At 44.2% G+C, this 25582-nt stretch overlaps 3 protein-coding genes and 1 non-coding gene across 5 annotated transcripts; 3 read left to right on the top strand and 1 right to left on the bottom strand.

Annotated features, from left to right (window-relative positions):
- Positions 1 to 2452: 2452 nt before the first annotated feature.
- LOC127753562 (small nucleolar RNA R71) lies at positions 2453 to 2559 on the bottom strand. The gene has a single exon (XR_008012619.1). It is a non-coding gene; the product is annotated as a small nucleolar RNA R71 (small nucleolar RNA).
- Positions 2560 to 14415: 11856 nt separating this feature from the next.
- LOC127785803 (uncharacterized) lies at positions 14416 to 15147 on the top strand (the record flags this gene model as incomplete). Its single annotated transcript, XM_052313191.1, has 1 exon — positions 14416 to 15147. A coding segment is annotated over one exon (627 nt), but the record flags the coding sequence as incomplete, so codon positions are not given.
- On the top strand, positions 15054 to 16113 carry LOC127753129 (uncharacterized). The gene has a single exon (XM_052278601.1). The coding sequence runs from the start codon at positions 15054 to 15056 to the stop codon at positions 15693 to 15695; it is 642 nt and encodes a 213-aa protein (XP_052134561.1). The 3' UTR covers positions 15696 to 16113.
- Positions 16114 to 16924: 811 nt separating this feature from the next.
- On the top strand, positions 16925 to 20372 carry LOC127752933 (disease resistance protein RGA5-like). Of its 2 annotated transcripts, XR_008012445.1 has the most exons (3): positions 16925 to 17800; positions 18877 to 19949; positions 20047 to 20372. XR_008012445.1 is itself a non-coding variant. In XM_052278386.1 (2 exons), the coding sequence occupies exons 1-2, from the start codon at positions 17007 to 17009 to the stop codon at positions 19187 to 19189; spliced, it is 1107 nt and encodes a 368-aa protein (XP_052134346.1). In that variant the 5' UTR covers positions 16925 to 17006; the 3' UTR covers positions 19190 to 20372. The 2 variants fall into 2 exon arrangements, 1 of the variants encoding a protein (XP_052134346.1); XM_052278386.1 differs by having other exon boundaries at positions 18877 to 20372.
- Positions 20373 to 25582: the final 5210 nt, after the last annotated feature.

Below are 25582 nucleotides of genomic sequence, written 5' to 3' on the forward strand. Positions count from 1 at the left end.
ATAACAACATTTCTTGCTTTCTCTTATCCCAATGCATAAAGATAGAACAAATATACTAATTTATTTCTTAAGGTTACTTTGCATGCAACATTATGGATGCGCTTATGGCTCAACCTCGAGAAATAAAATAATAAGATAAAACACACAAGCACACTAGAGACGAGGGTGAGAATGACTCTATGATATGCTGGGACTTATTTTTACATAGGACTTTTTTACATAGCTGTGGGATGCATCTTACCATCACTTCTTGTCTTAAACATTGTGACCATAGTCATAAGGTGTGGTGGGTGTTGACAGTCATTATCGATCAGTTTGAACCGTAAATATTACCAAAATAGAGGAGAACTAGTGATGCTTGCAATGCATAAATTTGTTAGAATAATAATATTCCACTAGTATTAGGTCTACTAACTTTTTGCAGAGAATAACAATAAAGTGGAGGAGAATTGACATCAACTCAAATGATAAATCAATCAGACGATGTCAAGAATCAGACTTATGCATGAATGGGCCAAGAACTCAGAATTGACACGATGAATTGGGCCAAAATTCACAAGTCTATAAAGTGAAGCAATAGAGGAGGTCGCCAGCCGAAGATGGGCTGGTTTGGGCCAGCCATGGTTCGGCCGAACCAGGGGGTTCGGCCGAACCCCCATCTCCACCGTTGAGGCCAGGGTTCGGCATGGACGTCCAAGATTGCACCCCAATGACGGTTGGAGGGTACTTCGGACAATTCCCCTTCCACAACCGTCATAACCACCTCTATATAAAGGCTTCACTCTCTTCACTTCAACACACACCTCAAGCAAGAGCTCTCTCATTTTTCTCAAGTTTAGTTTAGTAGTATCTAGCTGGTGGAATAGGAATAGAGTAGAAATCAGGAGTCCGGAAGCCTTCGGAAGAGTTCGGGTATGGCTCTAGTAGCTTTTCTTTCCTCTTTTGTAAGCTTTGTACTTTTATTAGAATACTCTTCTACATACATTTATGGTATTGAATTACTTTCCGAGTATATGAATGCCTACTTTACATTATGTTCATGTTATACTGAATATACGGCTAGCTTATCTGGGAGATGCTTTGGTGCGTGTATAATGTTTGTTTATGCAATTACTCTATGTGATGACGATGATATTAGAGTAGTATCTGGTAGTTTAGACGTGGTGTCTAGATTACGAGATATCATTATTTGGGGATATATGCTGCGGATGAGAGGTGTGCCGCTGATGGTGACAGCTTAGTACGGGTATTCCTCCGCGCCTGTATATAATCCTAAGTTAATTCCCTAGGGAGGGTATTCCTTCGTATTTAGCCCCAGTTGTATGGTCATGACAGGCTGTCATAAGGATCTCGACAGTCAGGGGTGGCTTCTCAAAGTACCAGGAGGGCATTGGATAGAAGGTATTAGCTAGTATATCGGTTAACAAGAATGTATGTATACTATGTATATTAGACGTATAGGAATAGATTTTCTTTCTCTTTTTTTTGCACTTAGCTTAGATAATATATTATGAGAATGAGTAACTAATGCTTGTGTGTCACTCTACCCTTGGATTATCTTAACTCCTGCTTAGAATATGATTATCACAAGTAATATATAAACTACTAGTCAAGTTCTCTCTACATGATCTTCCCACGGGATAAAATAAATACAATACCCTTGGAATACTCTCGGGTGAAATGCTACAATGGTATATCCGTGCGCTTGCGGATGAACTCTATAACCATAATATACCATTAGTATTTCTGCACCATTGCTGGGAGTTATATTTCTAGTAATGACGTTATGAAATACCAACAAGCATTTCTGGTGCCGTTACTGGGGAAGATTCATAATAGAGATTACCTGAACTAATACTTTATATTTACCTCTGTATAATCATTTTCCTTTGCAGGCTAACCTTGGTTGTTTTCACTTTTGTTGTGGAAACAGGGTAGTGCATGACTGGTTTCAACTTGCCAGAAAACTTCAAAGAAAATCCAGAAGCTTTCTTCCGGAGCGTCAGGCCGCAAGTCGCTGCTCCGCAGAAAACTCTACCGATAGAGAAACCAGCCGTACCAGCGCCACCGACCTTCAAGACTATGGCTAATTAACAAGACTCTCCACGAGTTCGTTGTTCCCTCTGCTGACAATGTAGCCATTGGGCCACAGATCAACATGGGAGATGTGGATTTTGACTTGAAGTCCAGCCTCGTCACGATGGCGTAGGCTAGCCCGTTTTGTGGCAAGCCTAATGAGGATGCCAATGCTCATCTGCCACAGTTCCTGGAGATCTGTAGCACGTACACCATCAAGGGCGTCAGTCCCGACGCCGTCAGGCTGCGGCTGTTTCCGTTCTCCCTTCTCGGGAGAGCGAAGAAGTGGTTCTATGCCAACCGTGCTGCTGTCAATACCTGGGACAAATGCTCAACGGCATTCCTCTCGATATTATTTCTGATGGGCAAAACCAATGCCCTTCGTGGACGAATTTCCAGTTTCCAACAGACGAGGGACAAGTCTATTCCTGAAGCATGGGAACGACTGCAGGAGTACGTGGCCGCCTGCCCTTATCATGGGATGTACGACTGGCTGATCCTACAGAACTTTTACAATGGACTCACCCCGATGTCCCGCGATCACCTAGACGTGGCAGCTAGAGGAGCTTTCTTCTCTAAAACGGTTCAAGGAGCCGTTGATCTAATACAGAAGATGGTCTCCAACATGGGTTGGAGCGTGGAACGACTCTAGACCCGTCAGTGAGGCATGCATACCGTCAAGGAGACGGAGTTGCTTGCTGCCAAGCTGGACCTCCTCATGAAGCGATTGGACGACCACGACAAAAGGCCACAAGGCACCGTCAAGGCCTTGGACTCACACGTTACGTGTGAGGTCTGCGGCGGCACGGGCCATTCTGGGAATGACTGCCCGGAAACCCGTGAGGAGGCGATGTACATGGGCAACAATGGGTACCGTCCACAAGGAGGTCAGGGGTGGAACCAACCACGCCCATATTATCAAGGAGGTAACAACAACGGTAACTTTTCTAACTAGCCCTCCTTGAAGGATCTCGTTTTTGCGCAAGCTAAAACCACTAATGCGCTAAGCAAAAAGCTTGTTGCCAATGACAAGATCCTAGAGAATATAAATGTTAAGTTAGATGGCTTCGCTTCTGCTTTCCAAAACCAACTGAGCTTCAATAAAATGATAGAGACCTAGCTAGCTCAGTTAGCATGCTTAGTCCCTGCAAATGAAACTGGGAGGATTTCGGGGCAACCCGACTCCTCCGTTGAAAGTGTTAAGGCGATCACAACGAGGGGAGGTAAGTCCACTCATAATCCGCCATATCGCTCAGCTCGTGACAAGCTCGGCTCGTTTTATTTTCCTAACAAGCCAAGCTGGCTTTTTAGCTCATTAGAGATAACGAGCCAGCTCGAGCTGGCTCGCGAGCCGCTCGTGAGCCCAAACGAGCCAAGAATAAATCATGTCAGATGCCAGGATGGACATCCTTACGGCCCAACTAGGCCCATCGGCCACGATACAGCGGTGCCGGTTTCATGTGATGTGTGCATCAGCGCATTGTGATGTGGTCACTGGCCAGCCTAGCTCCCGACCTCTCGTAATCTCAGATGGATAAACCAAAAGACAAAAAAAAGAAAAAAAAAGATGGAAACGGAGAAGAGACGACAGCCTCTCAGGCGAGGAGCTCGCTATCGCTGATTTCGCCGGCCGAGGGGTGGGGGCACCTCGGAGGCTGTCGCACGGCGGAGGAAGCGGCGGCGGAGGAGGAGCCCGACTTCGCAGAGGCAGAGGTCGGCAGCGCCGTGCCGAGCCGCTGCAGCGGCGGGTGCTTGGACGAGCAGCGCATGGCGGCGAGCAAGGTGAGTGGAATACGGCGGTGAAGGAGGATCCCGACCTCGCAGAGGAAGAGGTCGGCGGCGCGGTGCCGAGCCACAGCGTCGGCGGTGGTGGTCGGCGTCGGGTGCTTCCATGGGCGGCGCATGGCAGCGAGCGAAGTGTAGCGGTGAGGGGAATCCCGTGGTTGGCGACGATGGAGATGGAGGTGCGGTGGGAGACGGTCCTCGAGACCTTCCTCAAGCTTTTCTAGCCTCTCTTCGTTGGGCATCGTCTCATGCTCTCATCGCCACCATCTCCCGTAGGCGGCCACCGCCGGAGTCTATCATCGTCCTGCCAGTAGCCATAGCAACACAAGCTCTTCCTGCCCGTCTCCAAGTCAAGTTGTTTCCAACTCCAGCGCCAATGTCATCATGTGAGTGTCGCCAGCCATCTTCTTGCCATCTACCAGACTACTGCTTTGCTTTGCTCGCGAGCCAAACGAGCTAGCTCGAGCTTTTAAATGAACCGAGCCGAGCTGGGTTTTTAGCTCGTTAGGATAACGAGCCGAGCCGAGCCAGCTCGTTATCCTAACGAGCTGGACCGAGTCGAGCCGAGCCGAGCCGAGCTGGCTCGCTATCCACCCCTAGCTAGAGAAGACCGTGCCGCAGGAGTACTGCGACACACGGTTGTTGCCATTTCCCCAAAGGAGTAGGAAACCATCAGTGGACGAGCAATTCGCTTGTTTTGTTGAAGTAATCTAGAAGATCCACATCAACGTGCCGTTGTTGGACGCTATGCAAGTGCCAACATACACCCGTTATCTCAAGGACATACTCAACAACAAGAGACCGCTCCCAACAACGGAGGTTGTCAAGCTGACGGAGCAATGCAGCGACGTGATACTCCACAAGCTCCCGGAGAAGAAGAAAGATCCGGGGTGTCCTACGATCACCTGCTCGATCGGGGCACAATAGTTCAACCAGGCCTTGTGCGATCTTGGAGCCAGTGTCAGCGTCATGCCAAAAGACGTCTTCGACAAGCTCAACTTCACGGTGTTGGCACCAACACCAATGTGCCTTCAACTGGCTGATTCGTCAGTCCGTTACTCGGCAGGGATAGCGGAGGATGTGCCAGTCAAGATACAGGACTTCTTCATCCCGGTTGACTTCGTGGTGCTGGACATGGACACAGGAAAAGAGACGCCGCTCATCTTGGGGCGTCCGTTCCTTAGCACCGCGGGAGCCAACATTAACGTGGAAACGGGGAGTATCCGTTTCCACATCAACGGGAAGGAAGAGAAGTTTGAGTTTCAACCGAGGAAGGAACAATGTTCCATGGTTAGGATAAAGTACAGACCGAATCCGCAGAATATTCAAGTGGTCGAAGTGGAGCCACCCAAGACGGACAGCCTGGTGAAGTTCATGCAAAATTTCCTGGAGAAGAAAACAATAATGCCCAGGAATCGTTATTGGAGGACGCCGGTAAAACCACCCATACCGGCCAAGAAGCTAGAGCAGTCGGCTCAGAGGAAGCCGCCGTCCACACCAAAGCCAATGAAGGTGTGGAGGGAGAAGCCAAAGACGCCCGCTCCATCACCTCCGGTGACGGGTAGAAAATCCGCAAACTGAACTAAAAGGTACGGTCTTGCACGTCAGACTTTAAATGACGCGACCTTCGCCAACAGGTAAATTGGTATATACCTGCATTTTTGCTTTCAACACTTTGAAATTTTGCATCATCGCATGTTTGAATTTCAAAGTTGCATTTAGGATTTTTTGAATTTTGAGGAAATTCTTCAAATGAATTTTTCAGAGCAAACCAAAATAAAATTTCCAACGAAAATTCGTTGTGCCACAACGACACTGACCGTTGGAATCCAACGGTCGAAAGTGGGGCTGGTTGGGCCCACCAGGGGGTTCGGCCAAACTGGCCAGGCAACGGTCGGCTGCCTCCCTCTTTGAGGCAACAGCTAGTGGGCCCCACAGGTCGATTTTGACCGTTGTGGGTGCACTACTTAAGCCAACCGGCCGGGAGAGGGAACTCCACCCCATTTCAACACATTTTCATTCCCTCTCCAAAGTTTGCTCTTAAGTTCATTCAAGCTTTGATAGTTTCCCTCAAATTCAAATACTTAGTTGCATATATACAATTTGCTTTGGTGAAACTAACCGGCGGGCAAAATTCTTATCATTCCTAATCCCCACCGAGTTAGTCCGTTCTTTGTCCATTGTGCAGAATGAGGAGGCGATTGTCTCGTCTGTTCAAGGGGTCCAGCTCTTCATCAAGTTATCATGACGAGTCTAGTACTTGTTCATCAGCTGATGTCTCGATGGAAGACGCCGAAGCTCCGTGACGACTCCTGAATGACACCGACCTCGACGTTGTCAGTGATCGGGAGAGACAAGCCTACTACATGCTGAGCGACCAGGAGTATGCTCACACACGAGAATACTCTCCGGAGCTGCTGAAAAAGATAGGTATAGATATTGAATTTCGTTCTATTTGGAAAGCGGTTGGTTGGCAGAGATTTGCTGTGGTAGATGAGCCTGGTTCTCGTTTGCTTACTTTGCAATTTCTGTGCACTTTGAAAGAAATAGAAGATGGAATTTCCTTTCGCTTTTTCCATAAGGAGTACACACTTACATGGAAAGGCTTTAGTACACTTCTTGGTTTTCACGATTCCTGTAAAATCGATCTTCAGAAAGGAATTTCTAGGTTCGAGAAAAATAGGTTTTGGGAAGACATTTCTGGTGCTACAATTTGCAAGAAACCTAGGACGAATGATATCCATAATCCTACACTTAGGCTCATGCACAAATGAATTGCTATGACTTTGTTTCCTAGAGGTGATCTTAGACCCATTAGGGGGGATGAATTGATTATCATGTTTGCCATGGTTAGAAAGATCAAAATTGCTCCTTTGAAATGTATGATAAGGCAATGGTTAGAAAGTATAAAGTTCTCTACTCCTGTTAAGTGCACTTCTCTGATTACTCGGATAGCAAAAGGGCTAGGGGTTGTTAGTGATCAAATTGCTTTTATCTCAGCCGCTCGTCCGTGTATTGATGAGACCTATCTAGTACAAGGGCATATTCTGAAGCATGGAGTAGATGGATCTTTGATTTACTTTTTCCCTGGTTGTACAAATGAAATCCCGTTGCCAAATGCGGGGTATGATTTGTACAACTGCCATGAACTAACCATTTCCCTGCAAACCATAGAAGAATCTCGTGCAGGTGGAGCATACAGGAAAAAGCGCACCATGACAAGGAATGAATGAGAAAGTTCATCATCCTCAACACCCGTGCAAATGTATGAGGCAGGTTAGGAGCCAACTGGGGATGCACCCGGATGGACCCAAGCTCCACACCACAGCATCGGAGTCTCAAGCTGGGCAAGTGCCAGTGAGGACCGGTGGCGTGCGCCTCATGACATCCAATGGGGGACAATCAACCTCCCAGATCAAGTGGTGTGCCTCCATCTCCAAGTGAATGGCGCTCAAGTTCCTCTTGTTGGGACTTGGTTAAAATCACTAGGAGAATGGACACCCTTGATGTGCAGACGGGGGAGATCCAATACAACCTCACGGAACACAGCTCAAACGCAAGAATGGCAACAATCTGCTGATGCGCAGTTCGCCAACTTCAACAACATGATGCAGCAATAACACGATGACCTTCAAGCGTACTTCCGCTTTCAGGGGTTCAATCCTTATTAAGGACCCTGAGCGAAAGCCAAGCTTGGGGGAAGACATCTCTCCCCCCACTGAGGTAACTTGTATCACATTGCATATTTCCCTTTCCAATTGCATATTTCCTTTCCAATTGCATATTATAAAAATGAAAACAAAATAAAAAATTGCAAAATAGAAAATACCAAAAAAGTAGGATAGGTTTGAGTCATGCTAGGTAAGACAAGCTAGTTCTCTTTGTTGAAATGATGAATAGTTGCTTTGTTTTATATCCCTCATATATGGGTTCATAGTAAGTGCTCTCTCAAAGGTTAAATATAAGTAGCCAACAATTATCTGGGAACCCGAGGTAAATGAGCAGCACTTGCTGATCTAAGTCTAAGTTGTTGCGAGATATGAGATAGTAAATAAGAGTTGCTATGATCCTGATACTAGTTTGACTTGAATTCCGGATATTTTGTTTTTCAAAATGATAAATTGAGAGTTCCTCATTTGATATAAATTCCTACCAGAGCCAAAAATGTGCTATCATGATTAAACCATATACATTTTAGTTGCTTGTCATTTCATTGAACTTTTTCAAACTCTTATGACTTGTGTAGATACTTCTCATGCTCTATGATCAAGATCATACACCCACATATATGTACATGCTAAACTCCTATACTGGGAGCTAAGCAATATTCCATTCCATTCCCATTTTACCACCAAAATAAATTTTCCATGCTTTCATATGCTTTCTTCTCCTAAAGATAAAAGTCCTTTTGAAAAAAAAAGAGGAGGGAAAGGCATGGTTATGAAGAAAAATAAAGTTATGCTCCATAAAGCATGAGCATGATGTTGAAAAAAAAGTGTAGCCATGCCCTCTCCTAATCAATAAAAGAAGGATTTTTGGGAGAAGAAAGTAAGCACAAGGAGAAGCATTTTTCTTTATTTTTCCTCATGTACCATTTTCATCATATACCATACACACATTGCACGATCTTGATCTTGAGTATGTTTAGTTATCTGCTTTAGTCTGAGTTTTTGACTTAGTAATAAATGTTAATGCAAGTATGCCATGTTTGATCCCTACTGAGCTTCACATATTAAAACCTTAGAGTAGGAATCAAAAAGGCAAATTGGTGAGGAATTCATTTTGATACACTTGGAGAGACTGAGTGAATCAACTAAGGAACTTGGCTTTCTTTTGCAAAATCATTTGAAAACTTCCGGAATAAGAGTTGAATAAAGATTGGATGATTGGTGCTCTAATTGCTGTTCTATCTTTCAACCGCCCAATGCAAGGAAAAGCAGTGTCTCGTGGGAATCTGGGGTCAGGGTAAGCCACCATGCCAAAGATTATTTAATCTGAGAGAGAGTACATATACTTTGCACCTGTATCTTTGAGATATGCAGCATAGTAGCAACTCCTGATCAACAACCAAGTCTTTGTTTCCTTTCGTCTTTCACTCGTCCGTGTTTTGTTAATGGTCTTTCACTCGGGTTGCTTGCAATGCATAAATATGTTAGAATAATAATATTTCACTAGTATTAGGTCTACTAACCTTTTGCAGAGAATAACAATAAAGTGGAGGAGAATCGACATCAACTCAAATGATAAATATATTGGACGATGTCGAGAATCAGACTTATGCATGAATGGGCCAAGAACTCAGAATTAACACGATGAATTGGGCCAAAATTCACAAGTCTACAAAGTGAAGCAATAGAGGAGGTCGCCAGCCGAAGATTGGCTGGTTTGGGCCAGCCCATGATTCGGCCAAACCCCTATCTCCATTGTTGAGGCCAGGGTTCGGCATGGACGTCCAAGATTGCACCCCAATGATGGTTAGAGGGTACTTTAGACAATTCCCCTTCCACAACCATCATACCACCTCTATATAAAGGCTTCTCTCTTCACTTCAACACACACCTCAAGCAAGAGTTCTCTCATTTCTCTCAAGTTTAGTTTAGTAGTATCTATCTGGTGGAATAGGAATAGAGTACAAATCAGGATTCCAGAAACCTTCGGAAGAGTTCGAGTATGGCTCTAGTAGCTTTCATTTCCTCTTTTGTATGCTTTGTACTTTTATTAGAATACTCTTCTATATACATTTATGGTATTGAAATACTTTCCAAGTATATGAATGCCTACTTTACATTATGTTCATGTTATACTGAATATACGGCTAGCTTATCTGGGAGATGCTTTGGTGCGGGTATAATGTTTGCTTATGCAATTACTCTATGTCATGACGATGATATTAGAGTAGTATCTCATAGTTTAGGTGTGGTGTCTAGATTACGGGATATCATTATTTGGGGTTATATGCTGCGGATGAGAGATGGGCCGCTGATGGTGGCAACTCAGTACCGGTATTCCTCCGCGCTTGTATATAATCCTAAGTTAATTCCCTGGGGAGGGTATTCCTTCGTATTTAGCCCCGGTTATATGGTCATGACAAGCTGTCGTAAGGAACTCGGCAGTCAGGGGTGGCTTCTCGAAGTACCAGGAGGGCATCGGATAGAGGGTATTAGCTAGTATATCGGTTAACTAGAATGTATGTATACTATGTATATTAGAAGTATAGGAATAGATTTTCTTTCTCTTTTCTTCCCATTTAGCTTAGACAATATATTATGAGAATGAGTAGCAAATGCTTGTGTGTCACTCTACCCTTGGATTATCTTAACCCCTGCTTAGAATATGATTATCACAAGTAATATATAAACTATTAGTCAAGTTCTCTCTACATGATCTTCCCACGGGATAAAATAAATACGATACCCTTGGAATACTCTCGGGTGAAATGCTACAATGGTATATCCGTGCGCTTGCGGATGAACTCTATAACCATAATATACCAGAAGTATTTCTGCGCGATTGCTGGGAATTATATTTCTAGTAATGACGTTATGAAATACCAACAGTGGGACCTACCTTTTTTCCACCAAAGACATAAGCATTTTTGTTACCCTTAGGCTGTGTTAGAGAAAGTTTAATAGTATAGCCAACTATGAGCTCCAAATCACCTATAGTCAATTTAATAGCCAATTCATACATAGTTACCTATAAATATATACTACACTATTAATATCTGGTCTCACCTATCATATATACATTGTGTCTTGGAGTCCGTGTTACAGCTGGCTACAAATCTGTAGCCTGCTGCTCATCTCTTTCTTCTTTTATCTCCTCGATATATGTTTATAGCTGGCTTATAGTCTTCTATTTTACCTGCTCTTATGGAGGTGGAGTTCTCCCCGCACGGAAAACATGGTGATTTATTAATGTATAATTACTTAAGTATTAGTTTAAAATAACTTGAAAAATAGACTAATACGATTTTTTTAAAAAAAACAACTTTCCTGTAGAAATCTTTTGTAAAAAAAATACCGTTTAGTAGTTTGAAAAGCGTGCACGTGGAAAACGAGACAAGTGAGTCAGGAAAGTGAAGAGAAGAACTCAGGCCCGATGTAGTTCGCGAAAAGAATTTTTTTGGGTGTCACATCGGACGTTTGACCGGATATCGGATGGTTTTTTTTTACAAGAATGAAAAAAAAAAGTAATTTCATAACTAGCCTGGAAACCGTGAGACGAATTTATTAAGCCTAATTATTTCGTCTTTAGCACATGTGGGTTACTGTAGCATTTATGGCTAATCATGGCTCAAAAGATTCGTCTCGCGATTTCCATGCAAACTGTGGAACTAGTTTTTCTTTTTATCTATATTTAATGCTCCATACATGTGTCCAAATATTCGATGTTACATTTTTGGAAAAAAAATATTGGGAAATAAACAAGGCCTCAGCCTTATATGGTTTTTATAACTGTTTGTCGTTTTCCTCACAAATTGCCAGTGTTCTTGTCCACGTGTAACCATACCTTAACCTCTTAATTTTGCATCTATCTTCAACCTCGCGACACCCCAATGACATTTTCGGTTAGAGGTCATATGCAAAATTGCTGCTGGTCCAGTCACCCCTCGTTAGATTTGTCAACTTTTGGCAGAGAAAGCTTCAGGTTTCTACAGAAGGGTAATTTTTACTAGGCCTTCTACATCCAACAGGATATATGCAGCCAGTTTTTTTAAGTTGGAAACTTAGCTCCTCAAATAACCCAGTCTGAAATTCGCTCCTATGGAAATTTGAACTCGACACACATACATACAACCGCAGGAGGTGGAGGAGGTGGAGACGACCCGCATCCGCACGGTTAGAGGCGAGGGCGGGAGCCAGAAGGCAGGGGCAGCGCGTGGGAGACGGTTTCCGGCCCGGTCGATAGGAGGTTGAAGGAGGACCCGATGGGTAAGCGTCCAAGAGAGGAGGGACGCAAAATGGACTTTGCGCAAGATAGATGGAGCGAGCGGGCTACCGTGAGGAAAGATGGGCCTGCCTGGTTGGAGTGGGCAAAATGCAAACTTCGGCCCGGAAGGGAGGAAGGAGGAGAGTGGGCTAAGAAGGAGGCGAGAGAGGGGAAACATACTGGAAATAGTACATGGAAGGTCCCTAATCTTGTCATAGGATTTCAAAATCATCCTTCAACCGCAAAACAGATATATGATATCCCTCAACTTACAAAACCGATCCACTTTAGGTCCTTAGGTGGTTTTGACCCCAGTTTTGTCTGATGTAGTGGCTGAGTCACCATGGGACCCACATGTCAGGATGCCACGTCATCATCCTCTCTCTTTCCCCTCCTCCTCCTCTCTCTCTCTCTCACTTTTCTCCTCTCTGGGCAGGCCGGCCAGCGGGTGAGAAGGAGGTCAGCAGAGCGAGGCGGGAGAGGAGGAGGTCCGGCGGTCGGCGACGCGGCGACAAGTGACGAGGCAGCGACGCGGGAGCAGGCCACTACGCCGGGGTCCGAGTCCAGGGTGAAGACGAGCGGCAGCCGGGAGAGAACCGGTGGCATGCGGTGTGCCCAGTGGCCGACCGGGGAGAAGTGTAGCGTGGCACTCGGTGGCGAAGACGGGCGGCGGCGGGGGAAGACTGGAGGCACACGGTGTGGCCAGTGGCCGGCAAGGGAGAAGAGCGGCGGCAACGATCGGTGGCGAACACACGATGAGGCCGGAGAGACCAAAGGCGTGGCGCGGCCGGCAGCCAGTAGAGGAAAAGATCAGCGGCGACGGTCGGTGGCGAAGACAGGCAGCGACAGAGCTTGTCCATGATCTTGCGCCTCCCATCCCCTCTCTTGTCTCCCTCCTCACAGCGTTCGCCACCATCGACGTCGCTGCCCTTCTCCTCCAATCCTCCCCGTCTGAGACACGCGTGGTTACCGATGCTCAGCTCCTCTTCACCGCCTGCCGCTCCCAATGACGATGAGGAGGAGGATGGTCGTGATGGGTATCGGGGCAGTGATGAGTACGAGGGAGCAGTAGTAGTTTTGCGGTGGCATCAGCATGGTTGGTTGGTCGCATGGCCGCCGCCGAGCGATTTGAGGTGGATGTCGCAGCAGCGATGAGGAGGAGGGGCGTGTCTGGTATCACGGTGGTGACGAGTGGGAGGGAGGAGGAGTAGCTTGGCGGCGGCATCGGATGATGGTTGCCGAACACTGCACGAGCGGCCGACGCTCCAAGCTACCACGCGAGGAAGTGGATCGTGGCGCAACGGCCACTCCACGCTCTCCCTCCATGCTCTGCCGCCGCCACTCACCCCTTCTCCCGCGTCACTGCTGCCTCATTGCCCGTCACCGGCCGCCGGACCTCCTCCTCTCCCGCCTCGCCCCGCTGACCTCCTCCTTACCAGCCTGCCTAGAGAGGAAAAAAGTGTGTGAGAGAGAGAAAGAGAGGAGGAAGGGAGAGGAGAGGAAAGAGAGAGGATGATAACGTGGCATCCTGATATGTGGGGGTTCACGCCGACTCAGCCATCACGTCAGATAAAACCAAGGTTAAAACCACCTAAGGACTCTAGGGCATGGAGAATATTAGCAAAATATTCCCAACCGTGATTTTTAAAGGAAATTTTATTTTACACATTTAATTCACATGGTAAATTGGTTTTCATTTTAATATAAATCCTAGAAATGAGTTATTAAACGATTTTTAAAACCTGAAAGAAAAATAAGTGTGTGACAGTGGCCGCTAGCGACGGTGGCATTCGCCTAGAATAGGACAGCGAGTGGCTAAGCGAGGGAGCGGCGTGGGGACCATGATTTCGGGCACTACGAGCTCATGTAGGTCGATTTTGTGCCGAATTCATAGGGAAGTGGGGAAGAGGCACTTGGAGGAAGGGTGGCGACTCAGTCCACTCGGTTTGACTGCAAGGGAGGGAGTGGCAGCATGGTGAATGTGGCTGACGGTTCCCAAACGAAGGGAGTGGATAAGCCTAACATGTGGACCTGGTCCCACCTGTCACGCGAGGTGGTGCGGGCAGTGGGCCGGTGCAGCCTTGAGTCACATGGGCCAACTCAAGTGCGAAGTATGGGAAGGCCAAGGTGGGCCATGGGTGCACCTATGCCATCGGACATGGAGCAGGCTTGTGAGAGAGAAAAGAGAGAGGATGACTACTAGGCTAGGCCAACAGGGAGAAGGATAGGGAAGGGAAGGCCAGGGTCATGGGAGGACGAGGCCTGTGACCTGCTGTAGAGAAGAGAGAAAAGAGAAGGCGAAAGTGCACCGAAGGTCTCTCAACTTGTCAGCGAGATACAAACAGGTCCTCGAACCACAAAACCGGATATACGAGGTCCCTTAACTATACAAAACCAGTCACCCGAGGTTCTTCGGCGGTTTTGATCCTGGTTTTGGTCTACGTGGCAGCTGAGTCAGCGAGGGACCCACGTTTGAGCCACTCTCTCTTCCCCTCTTCTCTCCCTTCTCTCTCTCACTTCTCTCCTCTCGGGCAAGCCAGGGCTGGTGGGGAGGAGGTCGCCAGGGCGGCCGGCGACGCGGCGGAGGGAGCACGAGGCGACACGGCGGTGGCAGGAGCATGAGGCGACGCGGCCGGCGAAGTCGTCTGCCGCATCCCGTGCGAGGTCGACCGCCTCCACATGAGCCGCGCCTGCTGCTCCTGGCGCGTGGCGCTCACGAAGACCGAGCCCCTGGCACCGACGCCGCCTCCCGCGCTCCCGTGGCTCCTCCTCCCGAAAGTTGACGGCGAGCATGGGCTTACCTTCTCCTGCGCCCTCAGCGGCTGGCGCCGCACCCACCCCTTCTTCCTCCCGCACGCGCCGCGCTGCGCCAGCTACTTCGGTTCGTACGACGGCGCCTGGCTCTTCCTCGCCGTCGATGGCCATGGACCCCGAGGTCTAGACCACGTCCTCGTCAACCTCAACAACTTCGAGTACATCGACCTCCCCAGCGCGATCTTCCACTTCGACTGCATGGATCCTGAGAATGTCGACATCGTCGCCGCCACCCTCTCACGGGCTCCAACCGAACAAGGATGCATCGTCGCCGGTATCATCAATTCCTTTCTCTCCCACCACCAAATCGCGTTCTGGCCCATGGGCGATCGTGTTAGAGATAATTCAACATGTTTAGTCTTATCTTTGGTTTGCCGCTATCCTTTCCTAAATCTCCCGTTTCTGTTGTTAATACGGTTGAGATATTATGGTTAGGTTGTGGCTATATGTACTCTTGTTCCGTGATGAATTCAATTAATTGCGTTGAGCCAATCCAGCTTACAGATCGGGTGTTCTCAGAGGCAGAGCAGACGGTGTGGCTTTCTCCCCTGGAACAAGTGGAGGACCTCCTCTACCTCGATGAGGACTTCCTTTTCCTCACCAAAGAAGAACACATTCGTGTGTGCCCAGAGCTAACAATCTTCCATGAATCTCCCGAGCGGATAATGTGGCGCTTCCAGCCGCGCCGGCGCCGTGACGACGACGAGGAGGAGGAGCAGGTCCTTGCTCGCTACCTCATGGAATCCCGAGGGAGTCTGCTCATGATAGTCAGACAAGCTAGTTGGCGTCGTCAGAATTTGCCGACGTCGGAGGTCGGGGTGACGGCAGGAGACCAGCGGCAGGCGTCATGGATGCGGCGCCGCCCCGGCTCCTGCCGCCGCGTCGCCTCGTGCTCCCGCCGCCGCCGCCGTGTCGCCTCGTGCTACCGCCACCGCCGTGTCGCCGGCCGCGTCGCCTCGTGCTCCCGTCGCTGCCGCCGCCGTGTCATCAACCGCCCCGACGACCTCCTCCCCACCCGCCCTGGCTTGCTCGAGAGGAGAGATGTGAGAGAGAGATGGGAGAGAAGAGGGGAAAGAGGGAGTGGCTGACCTAGACAGGCTGACACGTGGGGCCTATGTGGGTCCCACACTGACTCCGCTGCCACGTAGATCAAAACCGGGATCAAAACCGCCAAAGGACCTCGGGTGACCGGTTTTGTATAGTTAAGGGACCCCGCATATCTGGTTTTGTGGTTCGAGGATGTTTTCGTATCTCGCTGACAAGTTGAGGGACCTTCGGTGCACTTTTTCCAAAAGAGAAAGAAGGTGAGGGAGGTGGGATGGATTTGGACCGGAAGCAGCATGAGGGTATTTTTATTTAGTTTTTTAATTTAATAAATTGCTGATATTAAAAGTTAGATGTTGAGCTATGAAAATTCTAGGAAATTTTTAGAGAGTAGTTTAGGGCATGGAGGATATAACAAAAATATTCCCAACCATGATTTATTAAAGGAAATTTTATTTCCCACATTAACTATACTTGTAAATTGATTTATAATTTAATATAAATTCTAGAAATAAATTATTTAATGATTTTTTAATCCCTAAAGGAAAATCAGGTATACTGAGCTCTGTTGTTGCACTGCACTGACATGCCATCACTAGGCAAACGCCAAGCAAGAAAATGAACATGAAATTCTCAATCGGCGACTCTGGTGGTCCACAGCTAGATTCCATCCTTAACCAGTTAATTATTGGATTATTGCGATGTATCCACTTTGAAGACAGATTTTTGAAACTATATTTTTTTAGCAGCACTCAAACAAAAATACTGAATAGATATATCCCACCGTTTACTTTAGTGCAATATATCTCATCACATGCTTTTCAGCTTACAAGTTATTGTCAAAATTTAAATTTAAAAGTGTTGGTTTTGGGAATTTTTCCCATCGTAGTTTTCTAAACCACGAATAACATAAATATAAAAATTTTACCGATAATTTCTATCTATGGCGTTTTAACATAAATATAAAAAATTTAACCATATTTTTTTAATATGCCGTTTTATGGCTTATCAGCCGTTGGCCAAATACTACTACTCCAGCTTGAGCTTTCGTGTCAGGTCATCGATTTCTGCGCTTGTCATCTTGGAATAACGCGTAGAAGACTAGCACGACATGTTCTTCAATTCCTCATAGTCAATAGTGGCCACTTTGGATGATTGATGTGCATGTTATCAGCCTATTAGGCCAACAGAATAGGATGTGAACACAAGAAGATAGCTTGGCATCGAGAAAAGGAGGCCGTTGACTGAAGACCAACATTGCATATATCCTACATGATATTATGCCATGTACAACAATTGTATGTATTGAGATCACACGACGAGCCAGCATCAAAAAATATTACTAGCAAATAGCGATGGCAGAGGTGGTGGTGAGCTCATCGGCAGGAGCGATGAGATCTCTCGTCACCAAGCTCACTATCCTGTTGGGGACAGAGTACCAAAAGCACAAGAGGATACAGAAAGAGGTGGCTTTGCTCAAGGATGAGCTGAGCACCATGAATGCTCTCCTTGAGATGCTGGACGACATCGATGAGCTCGACCCGCTAACAAGGGAGTGGAGAAACCAAGTGAGAGAGGCAGCCTATGACATCGAAGATTGCGTTAACAACTTCATCCACAGCCCTACCAAGAACGAAGCTAAGGTTGGGTTCATTCAAGAGATTATTCAGAGGTTCAAGTCACTAAGGGCACGTAGTAAAATCGCCAAACAAATCGACGAGCTCAAGGCCCAGGTCGTGGAAATCAGCAATCGCCATGATAGGTATAAGCTTGATGACTACATATCCATGTCTAGTTATGTGGTGATTGATCCACGGGTATCTGCACTGTACACTGATGCAACCAGTCTAGTTGGAATCAAAGGTCATGTGGAAGAACTTATTAAGTGGTTGATGGATGGAAACAAAAAACTGAAGGTGGTATCTATAGTAGGAATTGGGGGTATCGGCAAGAGTACACTCGCTAACCAAGTTTATTGTAAACTGGATGGACAATTTGACTGTAAGGCAATCGTTTCAGTATCTCAAAAACCAGATATAAAAAATCTTCTCAATAATATCCTCTTGGAATTTGGGGAACAACGGTTGTCTGACTCATGTGACGTGCGCCACCACCTCAACGAAATTCGGAAATATCTACAGTCTAAGAGGTATGACTAGTATATATTCTTCTTAATGTATCTCAATAAATCATTAACATATCTACAAATTATGTTTTATGTAGTATTTGCTCAAATTTTGCCTGTGCTCTTATCAATGCATGCTACATCTAATTAAGCATGCTATTTGTTTGTGAATTAAGCTATCTAAATCTGTTGAGGTAAGTGTACATATTATGATATGAGTTCATGAACGTACGTATTAATGAATACATAACTGTAAAACATTAACTTATTTCACATCTTGACAATAATAAATCATATCTAGGACTAGTATAGTTATATATAAAGAAAATAAAAACTGAAGTGCGTTCGTTTACATCATAATTATTTTGACCAATGAAAATAAGTTCAGATACATGGTCAAAATACCTGCTGTCCTATTGTGAGATCAGAAGCACATATGAATAAAAAATATTGAAGGAGTTTCACAAAGTTTTGTGGTTTATTAATTTAATTATCGATACCTGCTTCTTGAAGTTATTATTCTTTTCTAACATTTAGGCATATAAATATTTTTCAGCGTAATGTGACATTTAACACAATGTTGATGCTGATGATGTACAGAACAACAAAGTTATGAAATCTAATAAATGGATTAAAGTGTACCACCAATATAATTTACTCAATTTGAAATTTTTTTAGTAGTGTCCTATAATGGATAAATAGCTAGTCTCTATTTGACATGCCTGCTAGAATATGTCATGCTAACTATTAGTCGACCAGTTAACAAACTTAAAATGATATGTCACAGGTCTAGGAAGTAAATCCAAGAAAAATAATACTGATTCACAATGGACTTAATAACAAACGCTCCCATGTGCATACCTAAGCTTTAGATTTTAGTAAATATGCGTGGTAAGGAATCTTCCTAGATATATAAATGGATCAAAAAATGTTATGAGAGAATAAGGGAAGAAAATACAGTTACAAATGGAAATATTGAAATCCGTATGTGTGTCAATCCGTATATCCCTCTATTATCTTCAATGCATTAGTAGCATGCAATTTTAAAAGCTGTTCCATTTCATTGACACCATTTATACTTGATGTTGACTTATTGGTAGGTATTTTGTTATAATTGATGATTTGTGGGACACATCAGCATGGGAGGTCATCAAGTGTGCCTTTCCAGAAAACCATCACCAGAGTAGAGTAATGACAACGACGCGAATTAGAAGTGTTGCTGCAGCATGTTGCAACTACAATTATGAAGATATCTATAATATGAAAGCTCTCACGGACCAAGATGCTAAAAGACTATTTTTCAACAGAATATTTGGCTCTGGTGGTACTTGTCCCCCACATTTTAAATCCGTTTCAACTGAAATTTTGAAAAAGTGTGGTGGTATGCCCACTTGCAATTATTACCATTGCTAGTCTTTTAGCTAGCCAACCAAACAATCTGAAGGAGCAGTGGGAGTACATACGGAATTCTCTAGGCACCAGCCATGGAGAAAATCCCACACTAGATGGAATGAGAAAAATATTGAACCTTAGCTACACAAATCTTCCTCATTGTATTAAGGCATGCTTTCTTTATGTCGGGATATATCCAGAAGATTTCACAATAAAAAAAGATGATTTGATCAAGCTATGGGTAGCTGAAGGTTTTGTACGTACAGCACATAATGATCATGATGCATACTGTGTTGCACGTGGCTATTTCAATGAGCTTATCAATAGAAGCATGATCCAACCGATACTTCTAGACCATAATGATGATGTATTAACATGTAGAGTACATGATATGATACTTGATCTTATCATATCCAAGTCAACAGATGAGAATCTTTTTACAATTGTTAATGATTCAAAGTTCATGAGAAGGTTGTGTGGTAAGGTTCGACGGCTCTCATTCCACTCTTGGATTAATATGGAAAAATATAATAAAATAGTTGCAACTATTTGCCTATCGTAAGTTCGTTCACTTGTTATGTTAAGTTATGGATTCATTCCAAATGTTCTAGACTTTCGGAGTCTTCAGGTCCTAATCCTAGAAAATTCTGATCAACAAGATCTCACTGGAATTTGCACCTTGACCCAACTGAGGTATTTCAAGATTCGGACTATGGAACAATTTAAGCTCCCATCTCAAATACGGGGACTACAACATTTGGAGACATTTGAAATCGAAAAGGTACCACATTTCAGGTTCAATTCGCTCCATCATTTGGACATCATTTTGCCATCAGATATTATTCATTTACCTCGCTTGCTACATCTGATTATACCAGACCAAACAATCATGCCAGATGGAATCGGCAACTTGAAGAACTTGCAAACTCTAAAATATTTTGATCTGGGGACGAATTCCCTACATAATATTGCGAGCTTACAAGGGCTTACCAATTTGAAAGATTTGCATCTCTCTTGTTCTAGAGGATCATCTTTTGTGGGATATAAAGATGTTCTATTCCAATCTCTTGCAAGACTTGCAGATTGCAACCTCAAAGATCTACATATAAATCATCATCTGTCTACTATGTGTTTTGATAGTTTGAATGGTTTGTTCAAGTCCGCACACCATCTTCAAAGGCTCTTTCTTTCAGACTGGCAGTTCTCTAGGGTTCCAAGCTGGATAGGCGAACTCAATGTGCTACACAGCTTGGAACTTTCTTTAGGGAAGCTTTTGAAGGATGACATTCTTATCCTTGCAGAGATGCCTTCCCTAGCTCATCTTTACTTGCATGTTCGGAGTGCCGCTAAAGAAAGAATTGTCATCAGTGGCACGACATTCATAGTTCTCAAGCACTTTAAGCTCATTTGTAAGAGAATACCTTTGACATTTGAGGCAGGGGCAATGTCCAAGCTCCAAATTCTTGAGCTAGAATTCAATGCACGAGGAATGGAACGACAAATGGAGTTACCTTTTGGCATAGGGCATTTGTCAAGCCTCAAACAAATCCATGCAAGCATCAGTGGATTCTGTGCTACTCTGTCAGATAGAACAGCTGTAGAATTTGTTTTCAATAATGTCATGTGCATTCATCCAAATCATCCTTGTGTTGATATCAAGTATGAACCTTATAAATTTATTGATTGGGATGATGAGGATGAATACATGTGACATATTTGTAAGATGATTAGCATTGAGAAAGGCGGGTTCGAGCCTCACCGATCTCTTAATAAATTTTGCTATGAGAGCCTTTGCTCTCTTATCTTTTTTTTAAAAAAAAGATGATTAACATTAAGACAAAGGAATCATTTCACACCGCTGCATACAAACTTTCTAGACAACACTCATGTACAGAAGGGTTCAGATCTCATAATTACTTTTATTTATACAAGACCATTATAAGTGAATGACTATATCTTGGAGGTCTATGCAAAACAACAGATAGTTTTTTATCATCAAGAATTTTTCTTTTAAGATAATGGAAACTTTATTGAAATCAAATGTCTGAGAACACTTCCGGTCTCTGCACAACAAAGTTCACACAACCAAAACACCCCATGCACATCGCTAAAGAAAAAGCTGTAAAAATCAAAGGCCATTTATCTGAAAACTAAAACGCCACCCAAACATTGGGGTGAAATAAACTCCTTGGCTACCTGCTCCAATTGAAAACAAGCCGCAACAGTAAAGTCCTTCAAAATGGGCCTTTGAAAATTAAGCCAAGCATGAAGCCATCGTGTAATCAAGAATATAACCTGCGGATTAGAAGAAATAAAGTTTTCTTTCAAAACCACATCATTCCTACAAAGCCAAATAGACCAGCAAGCTGTTGCCACCCCAATCAGTATTAGAGTTCGAAATTTTAAGGGTTGACTCAAAATCCATTGCCCAAACATATGTGACGCATCCCTTGGCGCACAAATGTTGGCCGCAAAGTGGATTTGAGACCAAATCGATCAGGCAAACCGACATTTAGAAAACAGAGAAAAGCAACAAGTCTTGTTTCCTTTCTAATTACTTTAAGCTAGGTTATCTTCTGTAAACACAACACCACGATGCAAATACCACGAAGAAAAAATCTTTACTTTAAGAGGGGATTTTAGTTTCTAGATTTTTTTAATATTGGGAACACCAGTATGAAGTGAAGCACTATAATGTGATTTAGCCGAGAATCCACCAATGGTAGTTAGATTCCATTTACATTCATCTTGCTCATTTAGCGATACGTGGGAGTAAATGATTCTATGCCACTAGCTTAGAGCCAATAATATCCAGATGTGGTGAAATTGAAAGGGTTGGTTGAAAGATATCTGAAATGGTGGCTTGTTTATGTCTTACCACATTGTAAAAACAAGGATATTGCCCATGCAAAGTTGCATTACCCAGCACCATTTATCCTCCTAGAACCAAACTTGAGTGTCATCCTCAATAGTGAAGAAGCCAAACTTAAGAAAATCCGGTTTGGCCTTCATAAGACTAGCCCAAAAGTGTGAATCCCCCAATTTCCACCAAACTTGAGATGAAGGTTGTGAACCCAATTGTTACACAACAATTGTTGTTGTGCTTCATCAGTTGTGAGCAACTTAAACAACCATTCGCTAAGAAGGGCTATGTTCTTACATGCCAAATCATGTAAAACCAAACCCCATTGATCTTTAGGATGACATAACACATCCCATCTCGCAGGTTGATACTTACGTTTATGACCATCTCCTTGCCAATAAAATCTTGACCGAAAGTAATCAATTTTCTTGATCACCTCTTTAGGTATTGCAAAGAAGGACATCATATACATCGGAAGGCTTGTGAGCACTGAATTAATGAGTGTGAGTCTCCCCCAAGTGATAAAATCTTACCTTTCCAACTAGCAAGCCATTGCTGAAAATGTTCTAGCACTTCTTTCTAATCAAAATTACTTAGCCTCCAATAGTGCATTGGAATTCTAAATAGCAAAATGGGAAGTTATCGATGGCACGACCAAAAAGATCAGTATATTGCCCTTGCATGACTTTGGCCTCGCTAAGGTAATATATTTCGTTTTTATGGAAATTGATTTTTAAGCCCGATAATTGTTCGACAACATTTAGCAACATTTTTAATTATGTGCTTATGATAAATCATGTTCCATGAAAAGAACAGTGTCATCTGCATACTGCAGAATCGACAAACTTAAGCCCCCATCAATCAGATGAGGCACTATGCCATCAATTGGTCCTATTGTATTCGCTCTTTGGATTAAAACAGCCAATATGTCAACTACCAAATTAAAAAGAATAGGAGAGAAAGGGTCCCCTTGTCGAAGTCCTTTCTTTGTTTGAAAGAAACGCCCGACATCGTCATTCACTTTGATAGCTACGCTTCCACCCAAAATGAAAGACTCAATCCAAGATATCTATTTTGATGAGAATCCTTTCATATGTAGGGTTTGTAGAAGGAAAGTCCATTTGACTTTGTCATAAGCCTTCTTAGAGTCAATCTTAAAAATGACCCCACTCAATTTCTTACTGTGTAACTCATGGATAGTCTCATGTGGGATCACAACCCCATCAAGGATGTTACGTCCTTGCATGAAGGTTGACTGAGTTGGCCTCACTATACATCCAGCCTTTGAATTGATTCTTTTAGTGAGCTGGCCTCACTATATGGCCAGCCTTTGAGTTGATTCTGTTAGTGGTCACCTTAGTAAATATTTTAAAATTGACATTCAAGAGGCAAATCAATCTATATTGTTGTATTTGGTTGTCCTCCTTTACTTTGGGTATGAAGTGATTACTCCAAAATTGAGGCTAAACATTGGGAAATCTCCGGCATGAAATTCATTGAACATGTGCAATAAATCATGCTTAAGAACATTCCAAATTTTTTGGTAAAATTCAGCCGGAGAGCCATCTGGGCCCGACGCCTTATTTGTTTCCATACCAAAAATCAACTCTCTTACTTCCTCCTTAGAGAAAGATGCAATAAAATGATCATTTTATGCCTTAGACACTTGGGGGATGTCTTCTTTTCTGTTTTCATTGAGAAAGAAGGAATTCACATCTAGTGGTCCAAAATCTTTAATACAAAACTCTATGATGTAAATTATTAAGGCTTCATTTCCCTCAAATTTTCCTTCATCCTAGTCAAGGCTAATAATTCGTTTCTTCCTTTTTTTTCGTGAACGCGCAAATGGATTGCACGTCAATATATTAGCAAGAAAAGAGTTTTTGTTACACAAAGCAATCAGCCAGACTGGCTTATGCCCAGGGGGGAGAAAAGGCAAAATAAAAAAACCTGAAGCTAGGAACTACTGTGACGGTTAAAAATGCAACGCCAGACAGCGGGAGGGGGCAGAGCCACGCTACACTCCCAAGAAATCCCCAAAAATAGCAACGCCGGCTAAAGACCACAGCTGGCCCTCCAAGCGGATGGACTCCAGAACCACCAGGACCGAAGTGAGCGCAGATTCGAAAACCCTGGAGTTTCGTTCCTTCCACAGCTGCTAGGAGACTAGGAGAACAAAGGAGTCAAAGCCGATGCGGAGGTGCTCAGGTAAACAGGCCCTGGAGGATGACTACAATCCTAGAGCCAGCTGCCACGAGGGGGAGAGAAGGCAGCCCAGCCAGGAGGGGACATCACACGGAGCCAGACCTGTCGAGCAAACACGCAGTCAATGAGGATGTGGTTCTCCGTCTCAAGCTCCTGAGCGCAAAAGGGGCAAGCAGAGTGGCTATCGATACCACACTTCTGGAGAAGATCGGCAGTCCAGCAACGCTGCTTAAATGCAAACCAAAAGTTATTCCTATGTTTGCAATTAGCAATCAAGTGATAATATTTAGTATGACTAGCTAAGTGCCCTTGCTTTGCTATATATGGATAAAAGGAAAAAATATCATAACAATGCATTAAAAAAATGAAAGCATGTTTTTCATGATTATGTTACCCACCTTTTCTCTACAAGGAATACTCATCTCAAATTAATTTTATATGTGGCTATCTATTTAGATTTAGTTGTTATGTAATATTAAAAAGTTCAAGGGTAATGTGTAAAAACTACAATGGGAGTATATTGCCCTTACAACGCACCCGCCATGCGACAAAATACACCTCTGACCAATTAGACGCGAGTACACGGATTGAAGAGCCCACAAATCAGAGCAAACCAACATAATTTAGGCCAAAGTCACCATTCATCATCATAAGGGCCCACATGTCATACGCACGGAGGAAGTCGGTGGGCCGTGGCGGTTATCCTAGTTCGGCCAAACCAGGATTCGACTGAACCAGGGGTGGTTGGCGCCCCTTGCCACCATATTCCGCGTGGTGATCCCCTATTGGCTGCTAATGGCAATTGTGGATGAAACCGCCTTAACCACCGACATTAGCAACCGTCATTAAGCACTATAAAAGGAGCTTCTCACTTCACTTCACAACACACAACTCAAGTGAAGGACTGTGACTTTCATTCAAGGCAACTCTCTAGTAGAGTGTTAGGAAATAGGTAGAGAGTGAGGGGAAGTTTTGGAGGAGTCTTGGGGTTGTCAGCACTCTCTCAACTCTTGTACCTCGGCGGATACTTCTTTTATAAAAGTAAGTCGAGATTTCTTTTGGTCATTTAATTTTCTTGTTTAAGTAAGATATATTCCCATCCTTACTTGTTCATCATTTAATATTTATAAAGCGCTATAGTACTAAACCTCAGGATAAAGAAGAAAGATCTTGTGCGAGGCTAGAGTTATAATCAATAACATAGAGACGTGATGTCTAGGTTAGATGTTACATTTGTTTGTTGTGTACTCCACGGGTATAGAGGTAGGCGGAGGTGGAGACAACCATGTCCATTCTTTGTAATCCTCCACGTTCGGTATGTCACAGAACTATATTCCAGATTCACT

Source organism: Oryza glaberrima, chromosome 10, assembly GCF_000147395.1.
Source record: "Oryza glaberrima chromosome 10, OglaRS2, whole genome shotgun sequence".
Lineage (NCBI taxonomy): Eukaryota > Viridiplantae > Streptophyta > Magnoliopsida > Poales > Poaceae > Oryza > Oryza glaberrima.